Raw genomic sequence first — 25,867 nt, 5'->3', positions numbered from 1 at the left:
ATTTTTGTCCCCACAGTGAGTCCTATTTTCTTGGTAGCTAGGATCCCTTTTAGAAACACTTCATGTTCAGGATTAATATTCTTTGGGTTCACAGGAACAGGAAGTGCAAAAAAAATGCTAAAACATATTCTCTGAAGAAAAGAAAGATGCAATGATTTAAGAGTTTAAACTAAAAAGGGAGCTTCAAAAAGTATTTTCAGCCTACAAATGAACTTCTTCTCAAATAGCAGAATGCAGAATTCCCCTCCCTTATACTATGGTTCTGAGTAATAAACCTAAGGTAAGCATAGGTATAGTTTTCAGAGCCTTTCATGTACTAATTCTTCCAGGCCATACAAATCTGGTCATCAAGACATGACAAATTTCTATATACAAAAAAAAAAGTAGAAGGGGGGGAAAAAACATGTAACTTTCAACCCTTCTGCTTTTATGTCTTCTACAAACTATGAAACGCATTGTTCAACAGATCTGTCTCTTTCAAACACTGAATCATTGACATTCATTTTTCTTTTGTGCAATTATTTTTCTAGAAAAACATTACCTGTACTCCTCAAAGTGAGTGCTTCAATTTTTGTTTTTCTTCAGCTTCTCAAATTAGGTGTACATGAAAGAAAACAAAACTTCCCACAAGGTATATAGTGCTACAAGGAAAGACCCTATCAGTAAGGTAACATAGTTAAGCGAGGTCATCTATGTAAAAGAAAACTCAGCTCCGAAGTAGGGTTGTGCAAGTTGTTTTGGAGTTTTCCCTATCAACAGAAACACAACACTGTCCGTGGAAAAGAGAGGAAACCAACCCAAGACAATATAGCATATGCATGTACTTTATAAAAAAGTATATTCTCTGTGTAGTTATTACTTATGTTCTTAATTTCTCTATTTCAGAAATTCTGGGTTATAAAACACAAATGTGGAAGCAAAGGCCTCCACTCCACTTTGCAAAACAACAAAAAAGTAGCATTCTTTATTATTATTATTAATTATTATTATTATTATTTTAACCACCAAAGAGAAACCACTAGGCCACGGAGACTGCCAGCCCTGTTTTGTTTTTAAACCTGGAATCATCAAGGATGGCTAGGAAATTGGAAGTACGAGGGGTTTCAGGAGAGAACAGACCAGTTTGTTGAACTGCTCCTGGCTCAGTAAACAGTTGCCATGACAACACAGCTCAAAAAGCCTGGTTTTCTGCCTGTCCCAAGAGCTCTGCTTCCTCACCCAAGTCTAAAATAGCATGGCATTAGTGTCTTCAGAAGCCTTGACGAAACAGGTTTCCTTAGTAGTCATAAGATGTTTAAAGGGGGATTATCTATTGTTTCCTTAAAACAACAGAAAACAAAAGATCCAAAACTACACTAACAACAAAAATAGAAGTTTTGGCAACGTATTTCAGAAAAGGTCAAACTAGGTGCAAAGGTGGATTCTCTGATTATGAAGAGCTACTGTGGGTCTGGAACATGCAGTGTTATATTGCAATCTATGCAGTAGCTAAGGAAGTAATCCACACAATGCAGGAAATCCAAACATTCCTTAAAGTTGTACAACCCTACTCCAGAGCAGTCAAAGTGCTGCAGCTGGACACATCAGTGTTCCAAACACACCAGCCCATCCCTGAGTAAGAGGTGTGAAGGTTTCCGCAGAGTTCCTTGCAGGGGGAGGAAGAAGGGTGCTGCCATTTCTGGGGGTGAGGGGGGGTGGGGGAAGGAGGCAAACCCAACACACTCACCTGACAAAACACACAGGGTCACAATTCAGGTATTCAATGGATCAACTGCCACCCACTCCAGTCATCCCAAACCAAACTGGCTGAGTTGGGAGAGGGGCCAAAGAAAAACTGGACCAACATAGAAAATGATCCTCAAAGTCCAAAGGAAAATACAACCTGGATTTCCACTTTGAAAAGATTGAGGTAAGTGGCATCCATCTGTGTGTCCCTCCCTCTCCCCTCTGTCCCCAAGGTGGCTCAGACAAACCGAAAATAATTCTCAAGTGAAACATTCAAAGGAACAGTCATTGGATATATTGAGAAATTCCCTATAAAGAGAGGTTCTTGTTTGTTGGTTTCTTATGAATAATATTATTGTATTTTCTTTTTTTTCCGCCCTGACTAATTTCTTGGTGATTGTTCCATTGTAAACGCAAAAGGCCTGCTGTTATTAGTTTTTAAAAATGGAAAAGAGGAAGGAGAGAGGAACGAAAGACAGTTGTCTCTAGATATTGCAATGAAGACAGTACAGAGAGGCACGTGGCTGCTCATCCAACGCAGAACTGAACGGCACTGAAGAAATTCTACCCCTGTGATCCTCAGAAGTGGTGACCACAGCTGTCCCCAGCCTCAGGGCTGGACAATGTCTGCCAACAAGAGGAGACTGCTGACCTCTGCGTGTCCTTCCAGTCTGAAGAGAAAGCTGCCACACAGGGTGGGAGTGGTGGCTGTGGCTGGCAGTTGGTTCCCTCCACCACCATTGGCCGCATGCTTAGAACGCATGCCCAACAGGCCACTCCTGCTGCGCAGGCTCAGAAACTCAGGCCTCAGAGTCTCCAGGACACAGACCATCCTCCCTCCCAGAGATGCCCGCCCACTTGCAGAAAAAGACCATGGAACATGGGTTGTTTGCAGGCTACATTGTTCCAGAGTATGTAAGAAATCCACCTGCCTCCGTTCCTGGTTGCACGCTCTGCATTCACTATTTTGGGGGCCTCTGTGGCTCTTGTAACATGCATGCCAGCAGAGACACAAGCTCTTACTAGTTCCTACTCCAGCAATCAGCAGCCACAGCTGGGACGAAAGGCAGGATCCCTGCCCCCCCAAAACACACACACACACACACACACACACACACACACACACACTCTCTCTCTCTCTCTCTCTCTCTCTCTCTCTCTCTCTCTCTCTCTCTCTCTCTCTCTCTCTCTCTCTCTCTCTCTCTCTCTCTCTCTCTCTCTCTCTCCCCCTCTCCCTCTCTCCTGACTCTTTCCCACCAATCCTTCTCTAACCAGCACAAATAAAATGGACCAGACATGGAAAACACCAGTAGTTAGGATGTGAGCTGTACCTATATACCTATATAGTACACTGGTTATACTCCATTGGCACAGACTCTTGCATGTGTTTTAAGGGGAAAAAAAAGCAAGAGAATGAAATGAGACATGTTTCCAAACAACCCATGATTTTATGATTCCTATACCTGAAATAGAACCACAAAAATGACGATTTTCCTATTGCTCTGAAACCATGTGTTCCCCTCAACCCCACCCATTTTAGTGTTGGTTTTAGTGGATCGTCAGTTCTATACTAAAGTAAGCTCGAAGTGGTGTGTGTGTGTGTGTTTGTCATTCTGAGCCCGCCTGAGCTGTTATAAATAGTGGTATTGTTGAAAAGAAATCTATGTGGCAGCCTTATTCCTTTTGCCATCAAAGGTTAAAAACAAAATACAAAAAAAAGGGGGGGGGGGAAGCAAGGGGAGGTGGAAAACAAAACCTAATAACTGCAAGTGCCCTGAGCAGAATATATGGAAGATTAAGCAAGTTCTCTGGACAGAAATGTTAAAACAAAACAACAACATAGCACTAAATGAGCAGTGTGACCCTAAGAATGAACCCACCCAGCTCTGGTAGCTCGCTGAGAAGGTAATGAATTCAAGCCACTTGAATGAGGAATCTATCTCATCTCAGCCTATTCATATGATTTTGGTACACCCAGAAAATGGTTGATAAAAAATCATTAGCCCTGATAAGAGCTCAATGTAAATGAATACTAGATAGTCAATGTAGTTTGCTATGCTATTTTGATTTTTTAAAATTGGAAAATAGAAGTACTATTTCCAAATGGCAAAAGAGAAACCAAGGTAAGTATTTATTTAGGTTAGTTGTAGCCTTCCAAGTAAGAATATTAAAAAACGTCTCCCTACTCAGAAAACTTTTTTTTAAGCACTTTTAAGATACACTCAAAACTCACAAATGAATCTCTGGGAATGAAAGCTTTCAACTTTATGAAATATACTTTCTGGGTTTGTACCAAACATTCAATGTTGATTTGTTTCCAAATTAAACAAGAGAGAGGGGAAAAAAAAGGTCATTCTGAAAATAACATGAATAACAATAATAAAGCAATTGCATTTTTTTTCAAAAAAGAAAAAAACTTGCTCACGTCAATGAATCTGAAGAAAAATTGTCAGAGTTGTCCTGCTAAGAACTGGTTTTGCATGACAGATGTGAAAGACCCAAATGAATTCTGAAAGAAACATAACCTTATAAAATGGCCTAGAGTTTAGGCAGGTTAGAAAATAAGTTTGCTACATTTATTTAAGCTCGTTCACTCCTCCCAACCTTTCCCACCAATATCATTGGATTAAAAACTGCAGGAATATCACACAAATTATAAACTCAAGATGTGCAAATCGCAAGATTCTTTAAAAAGTTCATCTTAAAAAACACTGGACAGAAAAAAAGAAAAAAGAGAATTCTTTTCTCCACACCTTTTTCTCTCTCTGTTTCTCTGCCAATCTCTGCATATGCCTTTCACTTTCTCCAACATCAAAAGTGACAAGTGCCTCCTGTCAGGTAGTAACGTGGCGGTCATTTATTGTCACATTCTAGTTCACGATTCATGTTCATCCCTTTAAGCCACATGGAAAACTTTGAATAGCTTGCTCGTAAGCAACTCCGAACAGCTGACATGTAGTTACAGTGTTGAAAGAAAGCAACTTAGGTTTTTTTTTTTCCTTTTGAATTTTTTTCTCTTCCCAAAGAGTTTAAAGTGAGATACAGTACTCGTTGAAATGACAGACCAAGATGCGTGGCCATAAATGTGCACGGCATTGTTAAGTGCTTAGAGAACAGTAATAGATGCGCATCTTCAGAATCTAATTTCCTCACGTCACACTGGAATCTGAAAAAACATGGCACCCCAGTTGCCCACAGTCATAAACTTAGAAACAGTACTAGAGTTCAAAGACAAAAAGGTTTTTCGCAAACTCAACTCAAGAGAGCTCCCCTCGCTCTCTCTGAAAGGCAGCTTGCCCCTGTCTCTTGGGAACAAAGTAGATACAATAACCTGATTGGTTGTCTAAATAACACTGCACAGAAATCAGCGTGGGTGTTTCCATCTGTTCCCCCAACCCCCAACTCCTACCCATCCCAACTCCCAGTGACCAGAGCAAGGCCTTCCTCATTCACCATCACTGGACTAGAAACAAAATCCCACGTGTGGCAGTTGCTCTTAAAAAATATATATATGTATCAGTGCAGTCTGGCCCCATAGGGGGAAATATATATATATCTATATCTATAGGATGATTAAAACTTGCTTTTATTGTAAAATATGTTGGAGAGAAAAATGTTCTTTGAACCGGCTAGCTTTCCATCTTGCCATCTGATGCCTCTTTGCCTTTCATGCCCTGAAGCTGGGTTCCTGGTGTTGATTTTACACAATGGGAACCCCAGGGGGACACTGCTCTGAACCTCCCCCAATCCCTATTCTGAGAGGGAGACAGAGAAAAGAGAGAGACCCTCACTCACTGCCCGTGGCATCGTGCACCCCCCGCCAACCCCTCGCAGGTGTCTTCCCACTGAACTCGCTCTGGAGACTAGCAGGAGTCGGCACACACAGGATGATGCCTCCATGCAGCTGGGGAAGGCAGGCACAGGTGACGTCACACGCAATGCCACTTTGGATGCCAGCGTGGTGGCCTCTGCTCTGACAGACCCTCCACCCACCTTCTCCCCACGGACGCTGCAGACGAACCATATGCACTAGCCTCCTGCAAACACACCTGCTGTAACTCTAATGACAAGGTTAGAACAGAAACCTAAAGGAAGAGAGTAACATGGAAATACTGTTATTTAACCTACAGTACAGTAATCTGGATACAAATGGAGAGGGGAGCCACACCTCCTCTGCCAGGCCTCGGCCTCTACTTGCCCACGTTGGAGCGGCCTTCAATGCAGATCTTAACCTCCTGAGGAATTAGAGAAGGCTTGGGAAGAGTCAAAGGTGGCTCATCTTCTGACTTCTCCAGTTTGCGGGTCTCGGGTGCTGACCACCTCCTCTTCCTCGTGGCTGTGGGCTTGCTGGGTTCTGTTTTGGTGAGGAAGGATGCTGCAGGCAATCCTGTTCTCTCTGGAAACTTCAGTTCACCGTTCTCAGAGAGTACCTGGGTACTTCCGGGATTAATTCCGTTTTCCTGCTCGGCATACCTGTGTCTACTGCCCACCAGGCTGTCGGGCTTGGCGTGTTTCAGCAGAACGCTGGCAGGATCCACGGGCTGGCTCTTTTTAACAGAGCCATTCTTCAGGTTCTTGAGGGTGAGCGAGATGCAGACGTCCCCAACTGAGAGTTTGGAACATGGTAAATCAAAGAGCTGGCTCGTTCTCTCTGGACAGCAGGATGACCAGCCCTGTCCAAACACGAAGAAGGGATACTCTACCAAGACTTCAACGCTGACCTATGGGAACAGAGGCAGGGAGAGGGAAAGGAGGCAATGCAGGAAAATAATTTATTCTGGTTCTGTTTAATAATAACAACAACAACAACACGTATACACGCGTGAGCGTGCACGCGCACACACACACACACACACACACACACACACACACACACACACACACACACAGAGGCTGCAAGGACATGATTTACAAACCTCTCCCAGGCCAAAAGGAGCTCCCAAACAGTCTGCTATAACTGGACTTACCATAGATAGATGCTGAGTGGAAGCCCATGAGAAATCTGTCCAGTCTAAAAGTCCATTCAACATTTAAAATATCTTACTTTTAGCTGTACAGAAAAATCTCTGTTAAAACAAGACATGGACCTCCAACCCAGACCAGATGGCCACTGAGTGTTTGGCCATGAGGCAGGCTCAGCAGGCCACCCAGGGGCCCTGCTGTGGCCTTGTGCTAGCTTACTGGACAGCGGCTATTATTATGTATGACTGGAATGACTCAGAATGAGCCAGGAGACAAAGGCTCCATGAGGAAGGTACCTATGTGTTTATAGCGGTGTGCCCCAACCCTTAAAAGGCGGCTTGACATAAGGTTGTAAGCTGATGAACATTTACTGAGTTTGTAAGGGCTGGGGTTACCAGGGAAGATTTTCCCACAATGCTGGAGGACATGCAGGATTTGGAGAGGTGGGAGTTGGGGGTTGGGGACTGACACAATTGGGATAAAGAGGACTCAAGTACACGGTCCATCACAAATCAAGCCTTATGTACTCAAACCAGTCTGTGTTGGAAAAATAGCAGAGACAGGCTAAGTCCAGAATCCTCTCTCAATAGCTGCCCATTGCCTATAGCTTGGGTTTGGTGCTAAGATGTCAGGGGAAGGTAACTGTGGCCCTTTGGAGTTCACAGTAAGTGGACGGGAGGCATCTGTATAAGGATGGTCCATTAGTACGGCAGGTATGATTATGAGTCTCTGCACAGTATAAAGGTACTAGGCAGAGGAAAGACAGCAGTTTAGGGCAGTGGCAAGCAAGAAGTCTTAGGTAAGAATGCTATTCTGGGTTGTTCACCAACAAGGGAGATTCCTGGAAGCAGGGATGTATGAGCAAAGTGGTGCATAGGGTATACAAACTCTAAGGCCAACCTTCATTGTTGCCATTAGATTAGGCTGACATGCACTTTGGCTTTGTAACAGTTTGATTCTCATGGAAATCCAATTTCTCCAACTCCTTTATTATTAGTGGTGTTTCAACGCAGGACCTGACGCTTGCTTGGCAGGTCTCCTACCACTTGAACCATATCCCAGCCATTCTTATATTCATTTATCTTTCATATAGGGTCTTGAGCTTTTGCTCAGCCAGCCTAGGACTGCTATACTCCTATGTCTGCCTCCTGGGTAGCTTGGGATTACAGGTGTGAAGTCACCACAGTTAGTCCAATGAAGTCATTTTGAAAGCCAGTTATCAATGATCCTCCTAGATGTGATGGGCTTGGTAATGGGCTGCCTTGTTGAGGACACCAAAGAGCTTTGAACAAAAACCATGTAAACAACAACAACAAAAAACCCTCAAAAAAAATTTAGTTTTTCTTCTTCTTATGGTACTGGACCAAAAAGAAGAAAAACATAGTTACTGAGTCACAGAAGGAAAAAGTGAAGGCTCAGCATACTGTGTTGGGGGCCTACTTTGAACACTGAAAAATGGAGCTGTTGAAACCATGTGGGCTTCTGATAATCCCGAGTGTAAGGGATGGGGCTAGAGTTCAGGGTAAACCCACTGTTTTGAGGAGACATGTCTTGCTATTCCATTTTAATACAATTTACAAATCATTTCAGAGGGATTAGATCATTTTCCTGGCATCATACTGGTTCACTGATGGAAATGAGATTTAATCCATGTTTCTGGACCCAAACACATTTTCTTTTCCCTGTGACTCTGGATCTTTGCCTCTGTGAACAAAGACATTATAATACACCAAAGAGATGACTTAATGTTCTCATTACTACCAGTAGTGGCCAATTTGATTTCAGATAAGCAGACTCAATCACTAAGCTCACCGATTTGTTTCATGGTGCAGAAGTTTGAATCTTGTATCCAGCTTTAGTCATCCTTTGCAAGTGTGTGCAGGATTGATGATTGCTGTTCAGTCTCAAAACTATGTTTATCTCTCTCTCATGCACACACAATATCTACTATCTGAAATACTTTGGACTGGAAATATTTCAGATTTTAGAGTTTTATGCCTTTTTGAGTTTTGTGGATTTTGGAATATGTGCAGAGCCTTTACAGGTTGCATATCCCTAATCTGAAAATCTGAAATACTTCACACACTGAAACTACTTGAAGTCTTGGTTGATCCTCAAAAAGTTTTGGATGTTGAGTTAGCAGTGTTCATCCTGTATTTGTACATTTACATGTATGAAATGTATGGAGCATGGTGTCAAGATACAGATGTCCTTAAGTGAAAAGACTCAGCTGGAATGGGCCCCTGAGGTCCTCTCCCAAAGTCTAGAGCCATTAGCAATACAAGATGAGCAGAAGGAGCAATCCTAGTTCAAGTGAGGATTGTTTTATTACGTTTGCAAGTCATAAGAACAATGTTCTCACATATAACTATCTCATAAGAACTACCAGCCTCACTGTTTATTCCTGCCTAAAAAGTACCAGTCAAGGGGAATGTGTTGTTCATCAATACTGGACGCACTATTTGCAAACATGCTAGCCTCCTCTTGTGCTCTGCATGCTCCTGGCTTGATTTCCTGTGTTGGGCACTGTCTGACTCTTTGCTAGTAGCCATCCCAAACACTTACTGCTAGACAGAGCCCCAGTATGTATCATAATCAGTCCTCAGAAAACCCCAAACTTTACTTTTTGAAAATAACATCTACTCTAGATACATAGATCTACCTGGTGGTTTCTACATGCTAACAAAGTTATCTGTAGACTCACAGGGGAGAAACGGCTTCAAGGTCTTCATAATAGGTATTAAAATTGATTACCGCCAACAGCTGTAATACTAATGAATATGCTTATCATTAAAGATATACCGTAATGGTTTTGGACAGTTTGGAAATCTTTCACTATTCCCTTTGCTTACCTGCCAAGTACATCATTAAATGCTGTGGTGTGGTCCACAGCTAGAACAGCCTACCAAAATATTCATCAAAGGAAAGTAATGAAAGAGAAATATTAGAAATGTGCCCTAAAAGAAAGTCTTTAACTTGGGAGGTTCTTCTTCCTTACTTCAAAGCTTGTCTTGGTCTCTCTAGCTTCCAAAAGAACAGCTTTCAGGATCTTGGGGAATGATGACCACCAGACTTTTTTTTGTGCCAGACATATCTTTGCAACTCAAGATAGAGCTGATTCTTCCAATGACCTGATTACTGTGGGCAGTGGACTGGCCGTTCATTCAACTGGCTTTTGACTCAAGGCTCACCCAAGGCTCTACCACTTGAGCCACACTCCACTTATGGCTTTTGCTGGATAGAGGTCAGAGTGTCATGGTCTTCTCTCCCTAAGTTGGCTTTGAACCATGATCTCAGATCTCAGCCTCCTGAATCTAGGATTTCAGGCATGAGCTACCAATACCTGTCAAGAACATAAAACATTTTTTGGGGGTCAATTGTGGAGCTTGAACTCTGGGCCTGGGCACTGTCTCTGAGCTCCTTTTTCTCAAGGCTAGCACTCTACCACTTGAGCCCCAGCACCACTTCCAGCCTTTTCTGTTTATGAGGTGCTGAGGAATTGAACCCAGGGCCTCATGCATGTGAGGCAAGCACTCTACCACTGAGCCACCTTCCCAGCCCCCATAAACCATTCTTAAAGGTTAGCTAATCACTGACAATAAAGAAATACCATTGGAGGATTTTTCAGTGAGCAGTTCAGTTTTATTATTTGAAACTCTCTTAGAGAAGAGTTCATCAACAGGGACTATTTTGGAAATTAAAGAAATTCAGCACAATTCTGTGACATGATGTCACCCTGAACTGGAACCGTGAGTCTGTGAATTCTTCAACTTTGCAAGCCATGTGGGTCTTTTCCCTAGTATTCAGAGTCACAAAATGGCTCCAGTGGTCTTTAGTTTCAATAAAGTTCAATAAGCACACAATGAGAACCTGTGCAGTATTAGGGGCCCTAGACGAAAACTATATTATTGAAGATGCAGGGTCTTGACTCCCATGATGAGACGGAAAAAAAACAATCATAGAAAATTCGTAAGTGCTTGTTAGGTTTGGCTACTGAATATCACGTTGGCTAAAGATGTCCCCTTAGATTTCTAATCAGCAACTTAACCTGAACATGGTAGGAACAGACCTGCAATGAGCACTGTTCTTCACCATCTCTATAACTGGACCACACTCCTCCAAGCTGCTCAGGTCTGGGAATCACAGAATTCTTCCATTCTTTCTCTCATATTACACACATTGAAACTCAGAAGCAAATATTCAAGGTATGACGGGACAACTTTTTCATTACATCCACAACAAGTATCTGACCAAGCCAGCATTTTACCATGAACAAGCCTGGTGTGGCCTGTATCTCTCCCTAAGGAATTACTCTAGTTTCCTTGCACCTCCTCTACCCCAGCTTCTGCTTGGACTCCTTTTGAATCCCTGCAATGTTGCCTCCTCTTCTCCTCTTCAGAGACAGCTTCTCTGACCATCCCACTTACCAAAACATAAGCTCCCAGCCCTGGTTTCCATGTTATTTTTCCCCTAGCACTTCTTTTCTTCCAATGTCTTTTTTTTGTCTTTTAATTCAATTCATATCGTCTCTTTCACCTCTTCCGTGAATTCCCTATTTTCTCTTCAGAATCTAAAACACTTCTTGGCATAATAGATGCCCAGGAAAAATATGAAAGAATATAAAGAAATATAAATAGAAAATAGAAATAATACAGATTGTGTTTGCCTTCCATATAGAAAATACTGCATTGTCACAACTGGTCAGCAGAGGGCACTATTTAGAAAACACAGGAAAGATTTGACCTGGTCTTAATTTTTTTTCACCAGCCAACACCAATAATGGTTGCCTGTTATTCACCATCTCTGTAACTGGTACCACATTCCTCCAAGCTGCTTGCAGAATTCTTCCATTCTTTCTCTCCTATTACACACATGTCTTCCCTGGGGGGTAGCTAACCCCTCTCTCCACACTCCAAGGCAGCTCTCTGGGCTGGGCCACAGCTGCCTCATTCAGCATTCCTCTGCTAGATGCTGAGTTCCTCACCATCTCATGGAATCACACTTCAGTTTCTTGCTGTAATGTTCCTTCAGCTCATAATAACAAATTCATGATCTTATAGAGGGTCTAAACATTCTCTAGGATAGTCTCTGATTTGAAACCCAATGGCATTTGAGTATGGTGGTGTACACACATAATCCCGGCTACTCCAGGCAGAGACAGGAAGATCATGAATTTGAAGCCAGACTGGACTAAGTTAAGGAGACACTATTTGAAAGCCACCATAAAAACAAAAGGGCTAGGAGTGTAGGCCCAGTGTTATACCACTTGCCTAGGGGTAATGAGACTGTGAGTTCAATCCCTTGTATTGCAAGACACACACACACACACACACACACACACACACACACACACACACACACACACACACAATACAAATACCCAAGGCTAATAAATTCACAGGCACAGGACCATACCCAGCCAAAGCAGGTTTCAGACCTTCTGGCAGCTCACCATAGCCCTTTTTTATTTTGTCGGTTGTGGGGCTTGAACTCTGGGCCTGGGCGCTGTCCCTCAGCTCTTCAGCTCAAGGCAAGCATTCTCCCACTTGAGCCACAGCGCCACTTCTGGTTTCCCGGTGGTTTATTGGAGATAAGAGTCTCATGGACTTTCCTGCCTGGGCTGGCTTTGAACCACGATTCTCAGATCTCAGCCTCCTGAGTAGCTAGGATTACAGGTGTAAGCCACTGGGATCCTGTTCATAACCCATTTTTTTTTAACTACATGAATTCATCCTTTACCAAACACTCATCTGCAGGATACACAGTGAACATGGGTGGTCTCTCTTCTTTGGCCAGCTGAAAACTTCTCCATCTTTCATCTTTGGAGGCCTTGTGCTAGTACCTCTCATTTGTAGGTGCAGGTCACCTCCCAACTTCTTCACCCCTTCCCACATTCCTCCTGCTGCTGCCATGAGCTTGCTCATCAGCTCACTTTTTTTTTTCTTTTCCCAGTCCTGGTGCTTGAACTCTGGGCCTAGACACTGTCTTAGGACTTTTGTGCTCAAGGATAATGCTCTACCACTTGCTCCACAGCTCCACTTCCAGCTTTTTTGGTGGTTAATTGGAGATAAGAGATTCATGGACTTTTCTGCCCAGACTGGTTTCAAACCAGGTTCCTCAGATCTCAGCCTCCTGAGTAGCTAGGGTTAGAGGGGTGAGCCACCAGCACCTGGCTTTCACCACCGCTCCTAAGTGAAACCTGTTTACTCTGCTACCTCCAGCTCCCTAAACCAACTCCAAGAATGACCCTTCAAAGTTCCATCATGGATGGCAGAATCCAAGCAAGACTTGCCCCACCGCCACTAGTCTGACAGATAACTGGCTTCTAAGAATCATTTAAGCTTTTCTACAGGGAAAAAATTCAAACAGGGCTCTTCAGTCAATAACTCCAGCATCTTAACACTATGTGCGCATGCAGTTGTACTGTCTGATTGGATATTTCCATTTCAGATTGGCATTATGTCTAAATACACACATATGTAACACTTCACCAAAAGCAGGACAGAAGGAAAACAAAACGTCTGTTGTTTAAATATGGCTCATTTTCTTCACCAGGGTCCCTGTTTCCACAAATGTGAGGGGCATCTGCCTCACAGAACACTATTTTCTAGTGTAACACCATCTCAAACCCACGAATTCTGCCTGGAGCTGAAGTGCAATGAAATCTCTCAAAAGTCACATGTTTAGTTATGCCTTGTTTTGGCTGAAGTTACTAAATTTGGAATTCTTGACTCTGCCTGCAAATGAAAATTCTTGATTCTGCAGTATCTGTAGAGGAAAGCTAACCTGCTTTTTTTTTTTTTTTAAACCATTGGAAAACAGTTTGCACACCTATGTTCTCTGCATGAAGCAAACCAGAAAATCCTGGGGCGATGAATAGGGGGGTGTACAGGAAAAAAATTGATTTACTTCAGTGTTTAAACATCATTAATAAAAGCAGTCACAACTCTTTATTTGAGTGTAAGAATATCTGGGAGTATTCTATTTAAAACATTTGATCGTGTTAATGCTATGTGTGACTCAGCCTTCGGTGGAAGTGTTTCAGAGTTGTTTGGGAAACCCACGTCCGAGCACAGTCATATCTCTGAACACAAATGCCTTAACTACAAATGAGGCTCTGTTCACACCCCATCACACATTGCCACACCATCAACACCCCATTACATGGTTCACAGGGCTTTCTTGGGCGATGGTCCCTTTAACAGGCTCAGGACTAGCCCCAGGAGGGACACTGCCCACCATGGCAGTCATCAGTGTAGTCCCCACATAGCTCCCCAAAGCCCTCCTTGTCCAGAGGTCTTAAAATATGTGCCTTACAGGACAACATCAGTAAAGAACAACCAGCATTAGTCAGGTGGCGGCAGCTCACACCTATAGTACTAGCTACTCAGGAGGCTGAGATTTGAGCTCATGGTTCAGAGCTAGCCCGGGCAGACAAATCTAACAGATGTTTATCTCCAATTAACAAGCAAAAATTTGGTGTGGCAGAGAACCAGCCAAAAAACATAGTAAGAGCATGAGCCCCTTATACCCCAAATTGTAGTGCATGCACATATATGCATGGGTATGTATGTATGTATATACACATACAAATCAGCATTAAAAAGAAGGAAGGTATCATGGAAAGAAAAAGACAGAGAAACTTAAAATGCATAATACTAAGTGAAAAAGCCAGTCTAAAAAAAAAGGCTATATCCTGTGTTATTCCAACAATGAGCATTCTAGAAAAAAGGCAAAAAAAACTAGGCAGTTAAAAAAAAAAGATTGGTGGTTGCTAGGGATTTAAGGCAGGAGATTGTATGTGTCATGGGGTTGGGAGCATGTGAGACATAATAGATTTTTATGGTGGTAAAACTATTCAAGATGACTGTGGAATGCTGGTTGTGCAAGGAATCACACGTTTATCAAAACTCACAGATGTGATCCATTGTGATGGCTCCAGTCTGTGCCATGAGCTACTTGATGGAGATCAAAAGGAGCACAGTTCAAAGCCAGCCCAGGAAAAAAGTTTGAGAGACTTCATCTTGACCAGTGGCTGGGTGCAGCAGTGTGAACCTGTCATCCAAAGCTAAGGGCAAAGCACAGGACTAGGCAGGGTAGTAATGGGTACCTGTCATCCCAGCAACTTGGGGAAACAAATAGGAGGATCACGTTCTGGGCTAGTGAGACATAAAGTGAGACCATATCTTAAAAATAAACAACACAAAGAGCACTGGCAGAGAGGTTCAAGTGGTAGAGTGCCTGCCTAGCAAGTACCAGGCCCTGGAGACCCTGAGTTCAAACTTCAGCTCTACCTCCCCCAAACAGCCAAACTCACAGAAGGTACCACAGAGTAAACCTGCCAGGTTAAATTATGGTGTTTAGTTAACCACAATGTAGCGGTGCTAACTCATCGACTGGGACACACATTATACCAAAGTTTTCATAATGGAGGAAACTGCAGGAATTCTAATTTGTGTTCAATGTTTTATAAATGTAAAATGACATTAAACATGAAAGTCTACTTTAAAAAAAAAGCAAAGACAACACTGGTGCCAGTCTTGGGGCTTGAATTCACAGCTTGGGTACTGTCCCTTAGCATTCTTTGCTCAGGCTGGTGCTCTACCATTTCATCCATACCTCCACTTCCAGCTTGTGTGTCTGTGTCTGTGTGTTTAATTGGAGATCGGAATCTCATGGACTGCCCTGCCCAGGCTGGCTTTGAACCCTGATTACAGATGTGAACTACCAGTACCTGGTTGCAGACATGACCCACCAGCATCTGGTCACCTTCCTTTTTTTCCCCCCTGATGGGGTTTTGCTCTGTTGCCCACATTGGTCTTAAACTCCTGGGCCTAAGTGATCTTCAAATAGTTGGCATTACAGGCATGCAGACCTGGTTTTCTGTGCATGAGAGGGGCGGAGGGTATACGAATTCAGGAACAAAAGCACGGTTTGATTTGGTTTCTTTAGGGGATTGTCTCTGGTGTGAGAATGGATAGGAAGTTGATTCCCAACAACTGGAGTGCAGCCCCAGTGCACACGTGTGCATTCAGGGTGCTGACCGACCCTGGCTTCTGATTGGTCAGGATGCATGTTCCCCCAGCCTTGCACAGTGAATGCTGCCGGTGAGCGTGCTTTGGCAGCAGAGGGACTGGATGGGCTTATTTGTGCCTTGGCTATTTTTAGGCCCCAGCTCATCCATTCAAGATAGAAGCTACTATCAGTGACTCAGTCCACCTCAGTCAAACTCAAAATGAGTGGAATGGAAGCAAAGCCACGGGCAGACACACAGTAAGGGACATCATTCTGCCTTGCCATAGGCGCACACACCATGCCCACGCCAGGACAGCGAGGAGAAGAAGAACATGGCCCTATTAAGCAGCCATTAAGTCATAAAAGAGGCAGTCACCTTGGTGACAGACGACCTTAACATCATGTGGAGCTCGACATTCAGGAACGCAGCAGCCAAAGGAAACAGTCATCCCAGAACCCTTTACAGACATGTGGTCCTCAGAAAAGCTGACCCTCAGGGACTTAAGATAGAAGGACAGGAAAGACAAGGGCTTGAGGGAGATAGGGTGCCTTGGGCCCAGGCTCTCAGGGTTGGCATATTGCTATCCAATTCTCTGCAGACAGGGGGAGCTCATGAGCTCTCATTGGATGCTCTGGAGAAGCACCCACCAAGCCATCCCTCCATCCCTCATTCATCTTCAGCTCCTGCCAGAAACACTTGTCAGAAATGCAGATAGTGGTGTTTCTTGGTCACGCAAGGGGCGTTTTATTGTGCTCCTCCTGCAAATGATCAGCCTTCCTAGCAGTTTTTAATAGACTGCCACTCCTTCTATAATCCCTTTTTAGAGGGTGAAGTCTTAGGATTAGTTTTTTTGGAAGCAAACCTCTCTCTGCATCCTACATTGAAGCATGGAATTAAGTAAATGTAAGTCTAGGTCCCGGTGCTGCCCTGTAGTGAAAGATACATGCAGACTTGGGTCCTTTTTGGCTTCAGCTCCAGTGTTTTCCCTTTAGCTAATTTGCTTATGACCTAAGGCCATGGTGTGATGTCACTGTTTCTTTCTCAAGTCCCATTGGCTCCTGTTGAGGCCAATTGCCTGGGAGTCCCAGGACTTTCCAGTCTTGAAGTTGTTCCTGGAGAATGTTACTTGGGAAGGAGGTCCAAGGGAAACAATCTTTTAGCCTTTAGGGCTTTCAGCCAGAGCCACAGCATAAAGGGGGCAGCAACTCTGAGTGTGCTACTTACCCTCCACCTGAAAAGGAAGGAAGGGGTTTGCCACAATGGGAAACACCTTCCTATTACTTTTCCTATTATCCCTCCCCCAAGCCAACAAAACAAAACAAAAACTCGCATGGAAAGAACAGGAAGGCAAATTGTTCTGCCAATGTAGAGCCATGCTGTGTACTGCAAAGCCACCAACACAGGAATAAACACGTGAAAGCATTTTTCTCCACCTCACCTGGAGTATCACTGGAGAGAGCTCTGGGGCATCTTCCACAATAGCAATTAGAAATTTAGTCCCAGTGCTAGCCAGGCACTGGTGGTTCATGCCTGTAATCCTAGCTACTCAGGAGGCTGAGCTCTGAGGATCACAGTTTGAAGCCAGCCCAGCTAGGAAAGTCTGTGAGACTCTTCTCTCCAATAAACTACTCAAAAAGAGCAGGAAGTGGCTCTGTGGCTCAAGTGGTAGAGCACTAGCAGTGAATACAAAGAGTTGGCTCAATGACAGTGCCCAGGCCAAGTTCAAGCCCCAGGATGGGCAAAAAAAAAAAAAAAAAAGAAGTGCTAGGCTCTAGTGGCTTAAGACTGTGATTCTAGCTATTCAAGTGTCTGAGATCTGAGGATCACTCAAGAAAGGTCAGTAAAAACTTCTCCAAGTGCCCCTTTCTTGCTTGATTAGCTGATGCCAATACATTTTATAATCTGTTCTAGAAGATGGAGAAGCAAAGGATAAAAGACCAGAAGGGGCCCCTAAAAGATTAAGGAACCTGTTTGATAGGTGAGAGAATGGACAGATCAAAGAGGCCAAGTAACTTGTCCCCCCACAGCTACCTGGCCTTCTCTCCACCACTCCTGCAGTGCACACTGGGACTTGCCATGGTGGGCAGGGGTGGAAGGAGGTATGGTTCAGGCCCAGTGGGTTGTCAACTGTTTAGGCAGTCTATACCTAGATTTGAGAAGATGGGTGTATCATGGTGACAACCTTTTCTGGAATGCTTCCAATCCAATTTTTAATTTGGCTACTGAAGTTCAACAATTTACTCTGTGGGTGCAAGGGTGGGCTCCATCTCACCAATGAGAAGACCAAACAACTCCTGACACTGAGAGGAAAAAGTTCTAGAGGAAACCCAGACCTGTTTAGACATACAGATTCATTCCTTAGAAAGGTGGCCATGGGGAAACACAAGTGGGGCTGGATTTTCCTAGAGACCCTAGGCTGGGAAAAGGTCTGGGTCAGGCACCAGTGGTGCACACCTGTAATCCTAGCTACTCAGGAGGCTGAGATCTGAGGATCACGGTTCAAAGCCAGCCCGGGCAGTAAAGACTGTGAGACTCTTATCTCCAATAAACCACCAGAAAACTGGAAGTGGCGCTGTGGCTCAAGTGGTAGAGCACTAGCCTTGAACCAAAAAGCTGAGGGAGAGCGCCCAGGCCCAGAGATTCCAGCCCCATGGCAGACAAAAAGTATGTCCCCCATTGGGGGCCGCACTTCATCCTGCATCACACCAACAATCAAGTCATCTTGCCAGCGGGGGCAGCCTCCTCCCCTCCCCTCCACTACCTGTGCCAGCCGCGTGCAGCCTACCTGTGCCCGATGCTCCCCGACGGCGAACTGTATCACCGCCACCCCGGGGCTGTGGCTGTCCTCGATCCTCTCCACCGTGCTCGAGTCGATCTTCAGCTCGTTGCTTATCTCCGCGCTCTGGATGAAGTCTTCCGTCTTCAAGTCCTCCACCTTCTTCAGCTCCCCGTTGGCCAGCTGGATGATGGAGCCTTTCATGAAGTAGGGTGGCAGCGTGGGCGGCACCGCGGCGGGCGAGGCCACCGACTGGACCACGGGTAGGTGGATCTGAGCCTGGACCATGGCTGGGTAGGCAGCCTGGGTGACCAGGGCCTCGGGGTTAAAGTTGTCACTCTTGGGCAGGGCGGTGGTGACGAACTGAGGCGACGTGGTGACGATGGCGGAGGCTGCCCCCGGGGTGTCCATATCCGGACTGCCCACTGGGATGAGTAAGGGCTGGGTGCCAGGGATCACCAGGTGCTGGGGCAGGCTGCCTGCGTAGGTGATCGCCTGCTGCTGGCCGCTCAGGTAGCCGATGACCGGGGGCTGAGTGCCCGCGTAGAAGGCGGTGGCCGGCAGTCCCACGGGGAGAGGCTCTGAAGCACTGTGTGTGGTCTGGATGACCGTGTGGGGGGACAACGCGTAGGACCGGTGGTGGTGGCCGGCCTTCCCGAGGTGCAGGCCGCTCTTGTCGTTGAGGGCGGACGGGGAGGCCTCGCGATGCGCCGCGGCCTGCTGGGCCTCCAGGTCGGATGCGGGCGTGCTGCTGCTGTTGGGGAGGACCATGACGGACGCGCGGACCCCGGGTGGATCTCGACTGCTGTAGTCCGCGGGGCTGGGGTGGACCACCACGTGCCTGGGCTCGTAAGGGTGCGGGAGCGATTTGCTGCCCGCCTTGCCCAATCCCAGGTCGGCAGAGGCGGGCGCCCCGTACCGCCGGCCCTTCTCCATCTCCCCGTTCAACACCTCCTTGGCCTGCGGCAGCCTGCTGCTGCCGCCGCCACCGCCTCCGTCTTTCTTGCTGGGCTCACGGGGGACGAAGTGGTGGCCGCCGGGGTCGCCGCCGCCGTACTGCACCACCACCTGGGAGGACGGGCCCAGGGTGAGCGTGTGTGGGATCATGGCCTGGTGCGCGTGCAGGTGGACGGGGATGGCCGGCGGCGAGGCCGTGCGCCCGGCGCTCTGCGGAGAGCTGGAGATGTGCACGTACTGGTTCTGTGGGGGGGGCGGTGGGGACCCCGGGGTGAGGTGCCCGGGGGTCCTGCCCAGGTGCTGCTGCGGCGGTGGTGGCGGCTGCTGCGGCTCGATCTTGTGCCCAGCGGCCTGGCTCAGACCGCCCACGTTGGCCAGCAGAGTGGAATAGGCCTCCAGCTGGGAGCGCTGGGATGGAGTGGTGGCGCCCCCGGCCGTGGCCACCGTACTGGTGACGGGGTTGGCCGAGGGGGAGATCAACTGTGAAGGGAGAAAGCCGGCGTAGGGTCCGCTGTACTGGGAGGAGCCCATGAACTGGAAGGTGTGCGGCAGGTGGGCGTACTGCACCGGAGACACCGGGGTCCCCGACTGCGGCGGAGGGTAGGCCGCGGGCAGCGTGGTGGCAGAGGGGACCGACCTGGGAGCACTGGGCGGGGAGTAGTCCAGCCCCGTGGACAGTGCTTTGTGTAAACCTATTCCCTGTTGTAAACCAAGCTCGGTGGAAGGCCCCACCGGCCCGTGCCGCCCTCCCCCTGGGCCCCGGCTGCCCGGAGGGTGGCCGGGGAGCCACGCGGCCGCCGCCGCCACCGCTGCCGGGCCGTCCGCCCGGTGATTGTCGCTGGGCGGGGCGGTGACCTTCTCCTCCGAGGGCCGGCTGGTGGCGGGGATCTCGCGCTTCTTGGGAGGCAGGCATTCATTGCTCCGCTCCTGGTTGGATTTCATTTTTCGCCGTCCCCCCTCCACGGTGGCTGCTTTCACTGTGGCGCGAGTTGGGATTTCAGTCTGATACACGGAAGGTCACATTGGATGGCTGTAGGGGACCCAGGTTCTTCATGAGGAATCATCTCCCCCAGGGCGCACTGGGCCAGCGGCAGCTCCGGATCCTGAGAAAGGGGCCATGGGGGCAAGGGGTGGGGGGGACCGGGGTGGCGGAGGCCGGAGGGGACAAGGAAGGAGAAGAGAGAAAGGGAAGACAAGGGTGGGGGGGGGGAGAGAAGGAAATAAAAATGTCAGCTTTGGTGGGGGAAAAGAACCCCATTCTTGGCAGGATTTTGCCTAAGCCCTTGCAATCAGTGTGCATTCCAAGGCCCCCCACCTGGGCAAAATGAACTCTGCTGGGTTAGCAGGTTGGGAAGAACAGACGAGGAAACTGAGCAAGTCACGACTTCAAAGTACAGAAACTTTTAGGGAGTTAACAATTCCCCTAAGATGCCCTTTACTATCTCTTCTTGGTCCCTCTGTCTTGCTCTTGGAGGATACCTGATACATAATTCTTTTTCAGACATGGTGGTACCCTATATCCCCATTTTTTTTAATGTACCATTACTGGGACTTGAACTCAAGACCTAGGTACTGTCCCTTAGCTTATTTTGCTCAAGGATGGCACTCTACTACTTCTGCCATGATTCCACTCTGGCTTCTTGCTGGTTATTTGAAGATAAAAGTCTCATAAACTTTTCTGGCTTTGAACCTTGGTTCTCAGATCTCAGGTACCCAAGTAGCTGAGATACTGAGTACTGAGATACTGGTGTAAGCCACCAGTATCCAGCTGTCCTCATCATTTTTTTTTTTTACCCATAGGGATAAATCAAATGACACTTTCAAATGACGTCAGTAAGGGCCAGTTGGATCCTGTCTTCAAAACCATGCTGTGGGAAGGAGTCAGTAAAGAACAGAAAGAGCACTACAGCAATACTCCAATGTTACAGCTAGCTCTGGGGCCATATTGGACCTATGGGAATTCCTCCCACTGACCCCACCCCACAGACATACCCCACCTTAGAGGAGGAAGTCCATAATAATACCATTCTCTACAAATTTCAGAATAATTCCAAGTACAAATACTCCAAGAACATCCATCTCAGATGGTAACAGAATAAAAATTTCTGGAGTGGTTAGAAATACCTTGGGTTATAGACTTAAAAATACAATATGAAGGAAGTTGATCAAGATGCATTATTCTTATGAACTGATATGTTGAGCTGAAACCACTTTGTACAACTACCTTATTTAATAAATATAGTAGGTAGGGCTCATGTATTAAAAGTTTCCTTAGTGTGGGTTCCACACATGTTTTGTCTCCTACTTTCTTCCTTTTTTTTTTTTTTTTGCCAGTCCTGGGCTTGAACTCAGGATCTGGGCACTGTTTCTGAGCTTCTTTTGCTCAAGGCTAGCACTCTACCACTTGAGCCACAGCACCACGTCTGGCTTTTTTTTGTATATGTGGTCCTGAGGAATTGAACCCAGGGCTTCATGCATGCTAGGCAAGTACTCTACCACTGAGCCACTTTCCCAGCCCCCTTTCTTCCATTTTATCTTAAAAGTTTCTCTTCATACCATCCTATCCCTTTCTCCTCAGAAAGGGCCAACTCTTCACTAACAGAGATGAAACCACATTCAAACAAATCAGACTTGGTTGTATCTATCTCAGATCGTATGGATTGAGAACCTCCATCTCAGGGCTTCTGGACTCCAATCTCATTCGTTAGTGACCACTGAATCCTAGCCATCTAGGCAGTGTGTGTGTGGCACTACCCACCTGGCAGGAGACATAGCTCAACAGGATCAAAAGGAACCATGCTTAGCCACCAGTAATGTGAGTACTCTCTGGAGCAACAGGTGCAGACAAGAGTAATGCCTTGTGACATGAGCTATGGAAACTGGACTTTGGGAATTGCAGACCCTCACTTTTGGCATTTCTCTTTTCCATGATCTGATTTGAAAACAAACACTAGAAAGCAGCCACCTTTAGCACTCACTCACTGCTGTGGTAGCAGTGAGATGCCTAATGCAGCCCAGTCCTGCTTTCTCCTCCACTCCTCATGTCTGCACTACCCAATCCCTAATCTCTCCTCTCCAGGAGAGATTCAACCTGGAACTTGAACTTGCAAAGGGAATGGGAGTGACGTAATGGTCCTTGATGGGTTGGCTCCAATGTCTACAGATACAATGAAATGACAAGTGACAACAGAAAAGGCAGCCCCTTCTTCATGATTTTGACCAGGTATATAGGAAGGCCAAGGTTTAGAAATGTGGTGTCTGAATACCAAAGGACATCCTAGTCATAGGAGTTCTCACATGACAAGAGGATAAAAGAGGCTCTTTAAAAGTAGGATACAAACATAAAGTAAAAAAGACGTTAAATGGTATTACTCGCTAGCCATAGGTGGCTTAGGCCTATACTCCTAGCTATACAGGAAGCTGAGATCTGAGAATCATGGTTCAAAGCCAGCCTGGCTGGGAAGTCCATGAGTCTCTTATCTCCATCTAACCACCGAAGAGCCAGAAGATGAGCTGTGGTTCAAGTGGTAAATTGCTAGTCTTGAGTGAAAATCTGAGAGACAGCACCTAGGCCCTGAGTGCAAGCCCAGTGCCAGTTCTGGCACAAAACCAAAATATTGCTGAAGAAATGAATAACTACCACTGTGTCCAAGGAGTTATTTACTTTCCCAAACTATGGTTCATATGGTCCAAAATAACTTGGTTGCACAGCCCCTTCTATTAAAACAAAATTAAAACCAAAAGTACACCTCATGATTTATATCCAATACTTACAAATCAGTTACAAGGGCAAAATTAAACTACAAAAGCATCAACATTGTCCTTGGCTGTTTGAAAAGTACTAATGATGACTATTTTTCTTTGGATTTCAAGAGTCAGTCTTTAGAAAAAGACCGTAATGATGGAAATCAGTTGACATTGATCAAGATGCATTGTACTTGAAGTTGGATCGCCTTTGTACAACTACTTAATGGAAAAAGAAAAAGAAAAGAAAAAGGGGACTGGTAAAATCTCACGGGCTTTTTCCTAACATTCTTTGCTGAGATCTACTCACAGAACTGTTGTGTGCGCCCCCTGCTGGCACTCATAGTAGCTTTGATCCAGTGAAAACCCCACAGGATTTCATTAGGGATGCTCACGCAAGAGTGATATGTCAGAATCTGAAATGAGAACATTTGCATATAGTAGGCCTAGCCAGTGAGGGAATAGGTTAATTAGCTCTAGACAGCTCTTGGGAAGCAAAAGCACCAGCATAAAAGTCCTTTCAAAGCCAAGTAAAATGTCAAACACATTCCAGAAGAGGTCCATTAGCAATGCAAATGTAAAACTGCCGGCACACGTGAATGCACAATATACAAAACTAGAAAATTCCTCTGAAGGTACTTTTAAGAACTCAGCTCTAGTAAATTTGGAAAAGAATGCTGACTTGGTTCTCAGAAGTGCAGTTTTTATTTATATAGCTTATTTGGGGGAAGACACTGGCTTCAGTTTGCCTTGAATGCTAACAGAGCAGGGCTTCTGCTAATGAACCACCACAAAACATGTCTGATTTGACAAATTAAATTTATTCTTCTGAAGTTATCCATTGATAAACAGCACTTTTCCCAGGAAATCCCAGGGATAAATCAAGGATAGGATGATTAGCATAAGAAGCTGGGGTGCCAAGCTGATACAGATCTCAACTTATCCTCCTCTAAAACTCATTTTTAAATTAAAAAAAATCTATCATCTATCTATCTATCTATCTATCTATCTATCTATCTATCTATCTATCTATCTGTCTGTCTGTCTGTCTGTCTGTCTGTCTGTCTGTCTGTCTGTCTGTCTGTCTGTCTGTCTGTCTGTCTGTCTGTCTGTCTGCCTGTCTGTCTGTCTGTCTGTCTGTCTGTCCATCTGTCTATGTTTTGGGGTTTTATTGAAATGGAATCCTATTATGTAGCTCAGGTGAATTTCAGATCCTCCTCTCTTAGTCTCTCCTAGTGCTGGGATTACAGGCTTGGTTTACACCAAGCTTACAATTTTAAATACTTTTAAAGGGACAGTATCTCACAATGTTGTCACAGGATGGCCCTGAACTCTTGGGCTCAAGTGATCCTCTTACCTCAGTCTCCCGAGTAGTGGCATGCACAGACAAATACAGGCATGTATCAATATGTCCAGTGTTCTCCTACACTCAGAAGGTATATTTACCAGTGCAGAGCATGAAGTAGACAGGGAGATCTAATTCTAGACGATGTATCCTTTCTCTGCTATAGTAGCTGTACTATCTACATGTTCCTTCAAAGGAGAAATATGCCCCTAGGAAGTAGAGCTTGTTTTATTGTCAATGAGCCACCAGGGGGTGCCATAACATGCCACCAAATCTGATGGGGCACTATGAGTGGTTATTTGTGGGCTCAAAAGGGAGGTAATTTATGAAGCCAGAAGAGGTAGGGAAATGAAGGGAAAGACAAAGGCAAAATAATTGTTTTTGGGGGGAGGGGTCCGGTCGTGAGGCCTGAACTCTGGGTCTGGGTGCTGTCCCTCAGCTCTTCAGCTCAAGGCTAGCGCTCTACCACTTGAACCACAGCGCCACTTCTGGCTTTTTTTTCTTTTTGTTTATGTGATGCTGAGGAATCAAACCCAGGGCCTCAGGCATGCAAGGCAAGTGCTCTACCACTGAGCCACCTTCCCAGCCCCATAATTTTTTTTTTTAAAGGTGAATTGGATTTGTGCTTTCAGGGTCTCTTCCTAGTTGCAGGAAATGGTCATAGCGTGCTGCCACCTGGAGGTCCTTGGAGTTTACTTGTGAGTGCACATGAAACAGAATGGCTTCTTTGACACATGGGGGTCATTCACAATAATATAAATGCTAAGCTACCAGAGAGCCATACATGCAGATCACTGTTTAAACATTATTATTGGGAAAGGGAAAGCAGGAGGAGGGTTAAGAGAGGAATGAAGACACATTTACTCAAGGTTTACTACCTGTGGGTTACCTGGCAATCACTGCTCTGAATACACTCATTTTAGGCATTTTTGAATTTATAAGTGCAGCATCTATATTCAGATTGAGCTCTCTAACAGTATTTTCATATTTAGCTCAGTAGCATAAGGGAGGCCTTACTCGTCCAAGTGTGATCCTCGAGCAGTAACTCCAGCATTCCAGGGTCTTGCAAATACAAGAACTCCTGCTTTGCAACCTGCATTTTACCAGATCTCCAGTTACACGTGATAAATTCAGGTATAAGATGAAAGTGTGTACACCTCAACTCAAGCAAACAAAACATCTCTAGTTTCTTTCTAACAGAGGAGATTGGGTAATCAAACTGGTGCTGCATATTAATGGACAATTGAGGGGAGACTTGTAAACAAAGAGCTTATTATTCAAGTAAGTGTCAGCTGTTCCCTTTGGGGGTCCTTCACCCCAAGTGCTCTATGACAAAGGTTCC

General features: G+C 45.6%; 1 protein-coding gene across 8 annotated transcripts in view; it reads right to left on the bottom strand.

Annotated features, from left to right (window-relative positions):
* Atxn1 (ataxin 1) overlaps positions 1–25,867 on the bottom strand; it is a 414,394-nt gene continuing 388,527 nt past the window's right edge. For 7 of the 8 annotated variants that reach the window (XM_070024519.1, XM_070024520.1, XM_070024521.1 and 4 more), the window contains 2 exons: positions 18,489–20,539; positions 1–6,446 (listed from right to left, as the gene is read on the bottom strand). In XM_070024519.1, the coding sequence (XP_069880620.1) occupies positions 5,916–6,446; positions 18,489–20,378 (2,421 nt within the window). In that variant the 5' untranslated portion in view covers positions 20,379–20,539 and the 3' untranslated portion in view covers positions 1–5,915. Of the gene's footprint in view, positions 6,447–18,488; positions 20,540–23,490; positions 23,556–25,867 lie in introns of those variants that run through there. The other variant, XM_070024523.1, reaches the window with a different exon arrangement.

The sequence above is a fragment of the Dipodomys merriami genome, unplaced genomic scaffold (assembly GCF_024711535.1).
Source record: "Dipodomys merriami isolate MVZ:Mamm:240054 unplaced genomic scaffold, mDipMer1.0.p SCAF_16, whole genome shotgun sequence".
Lineage (NCBI taxonomy): Eukaryota > Metazoa > Chordata > Mammalia > Rodentia > Heteromyidae > Dipodomys > Dipodomys merriami.
Note: the sequence above shows the minus strand (reverse complement) of the source record. Positions and strands in the feature narration are given on the sequence as shown.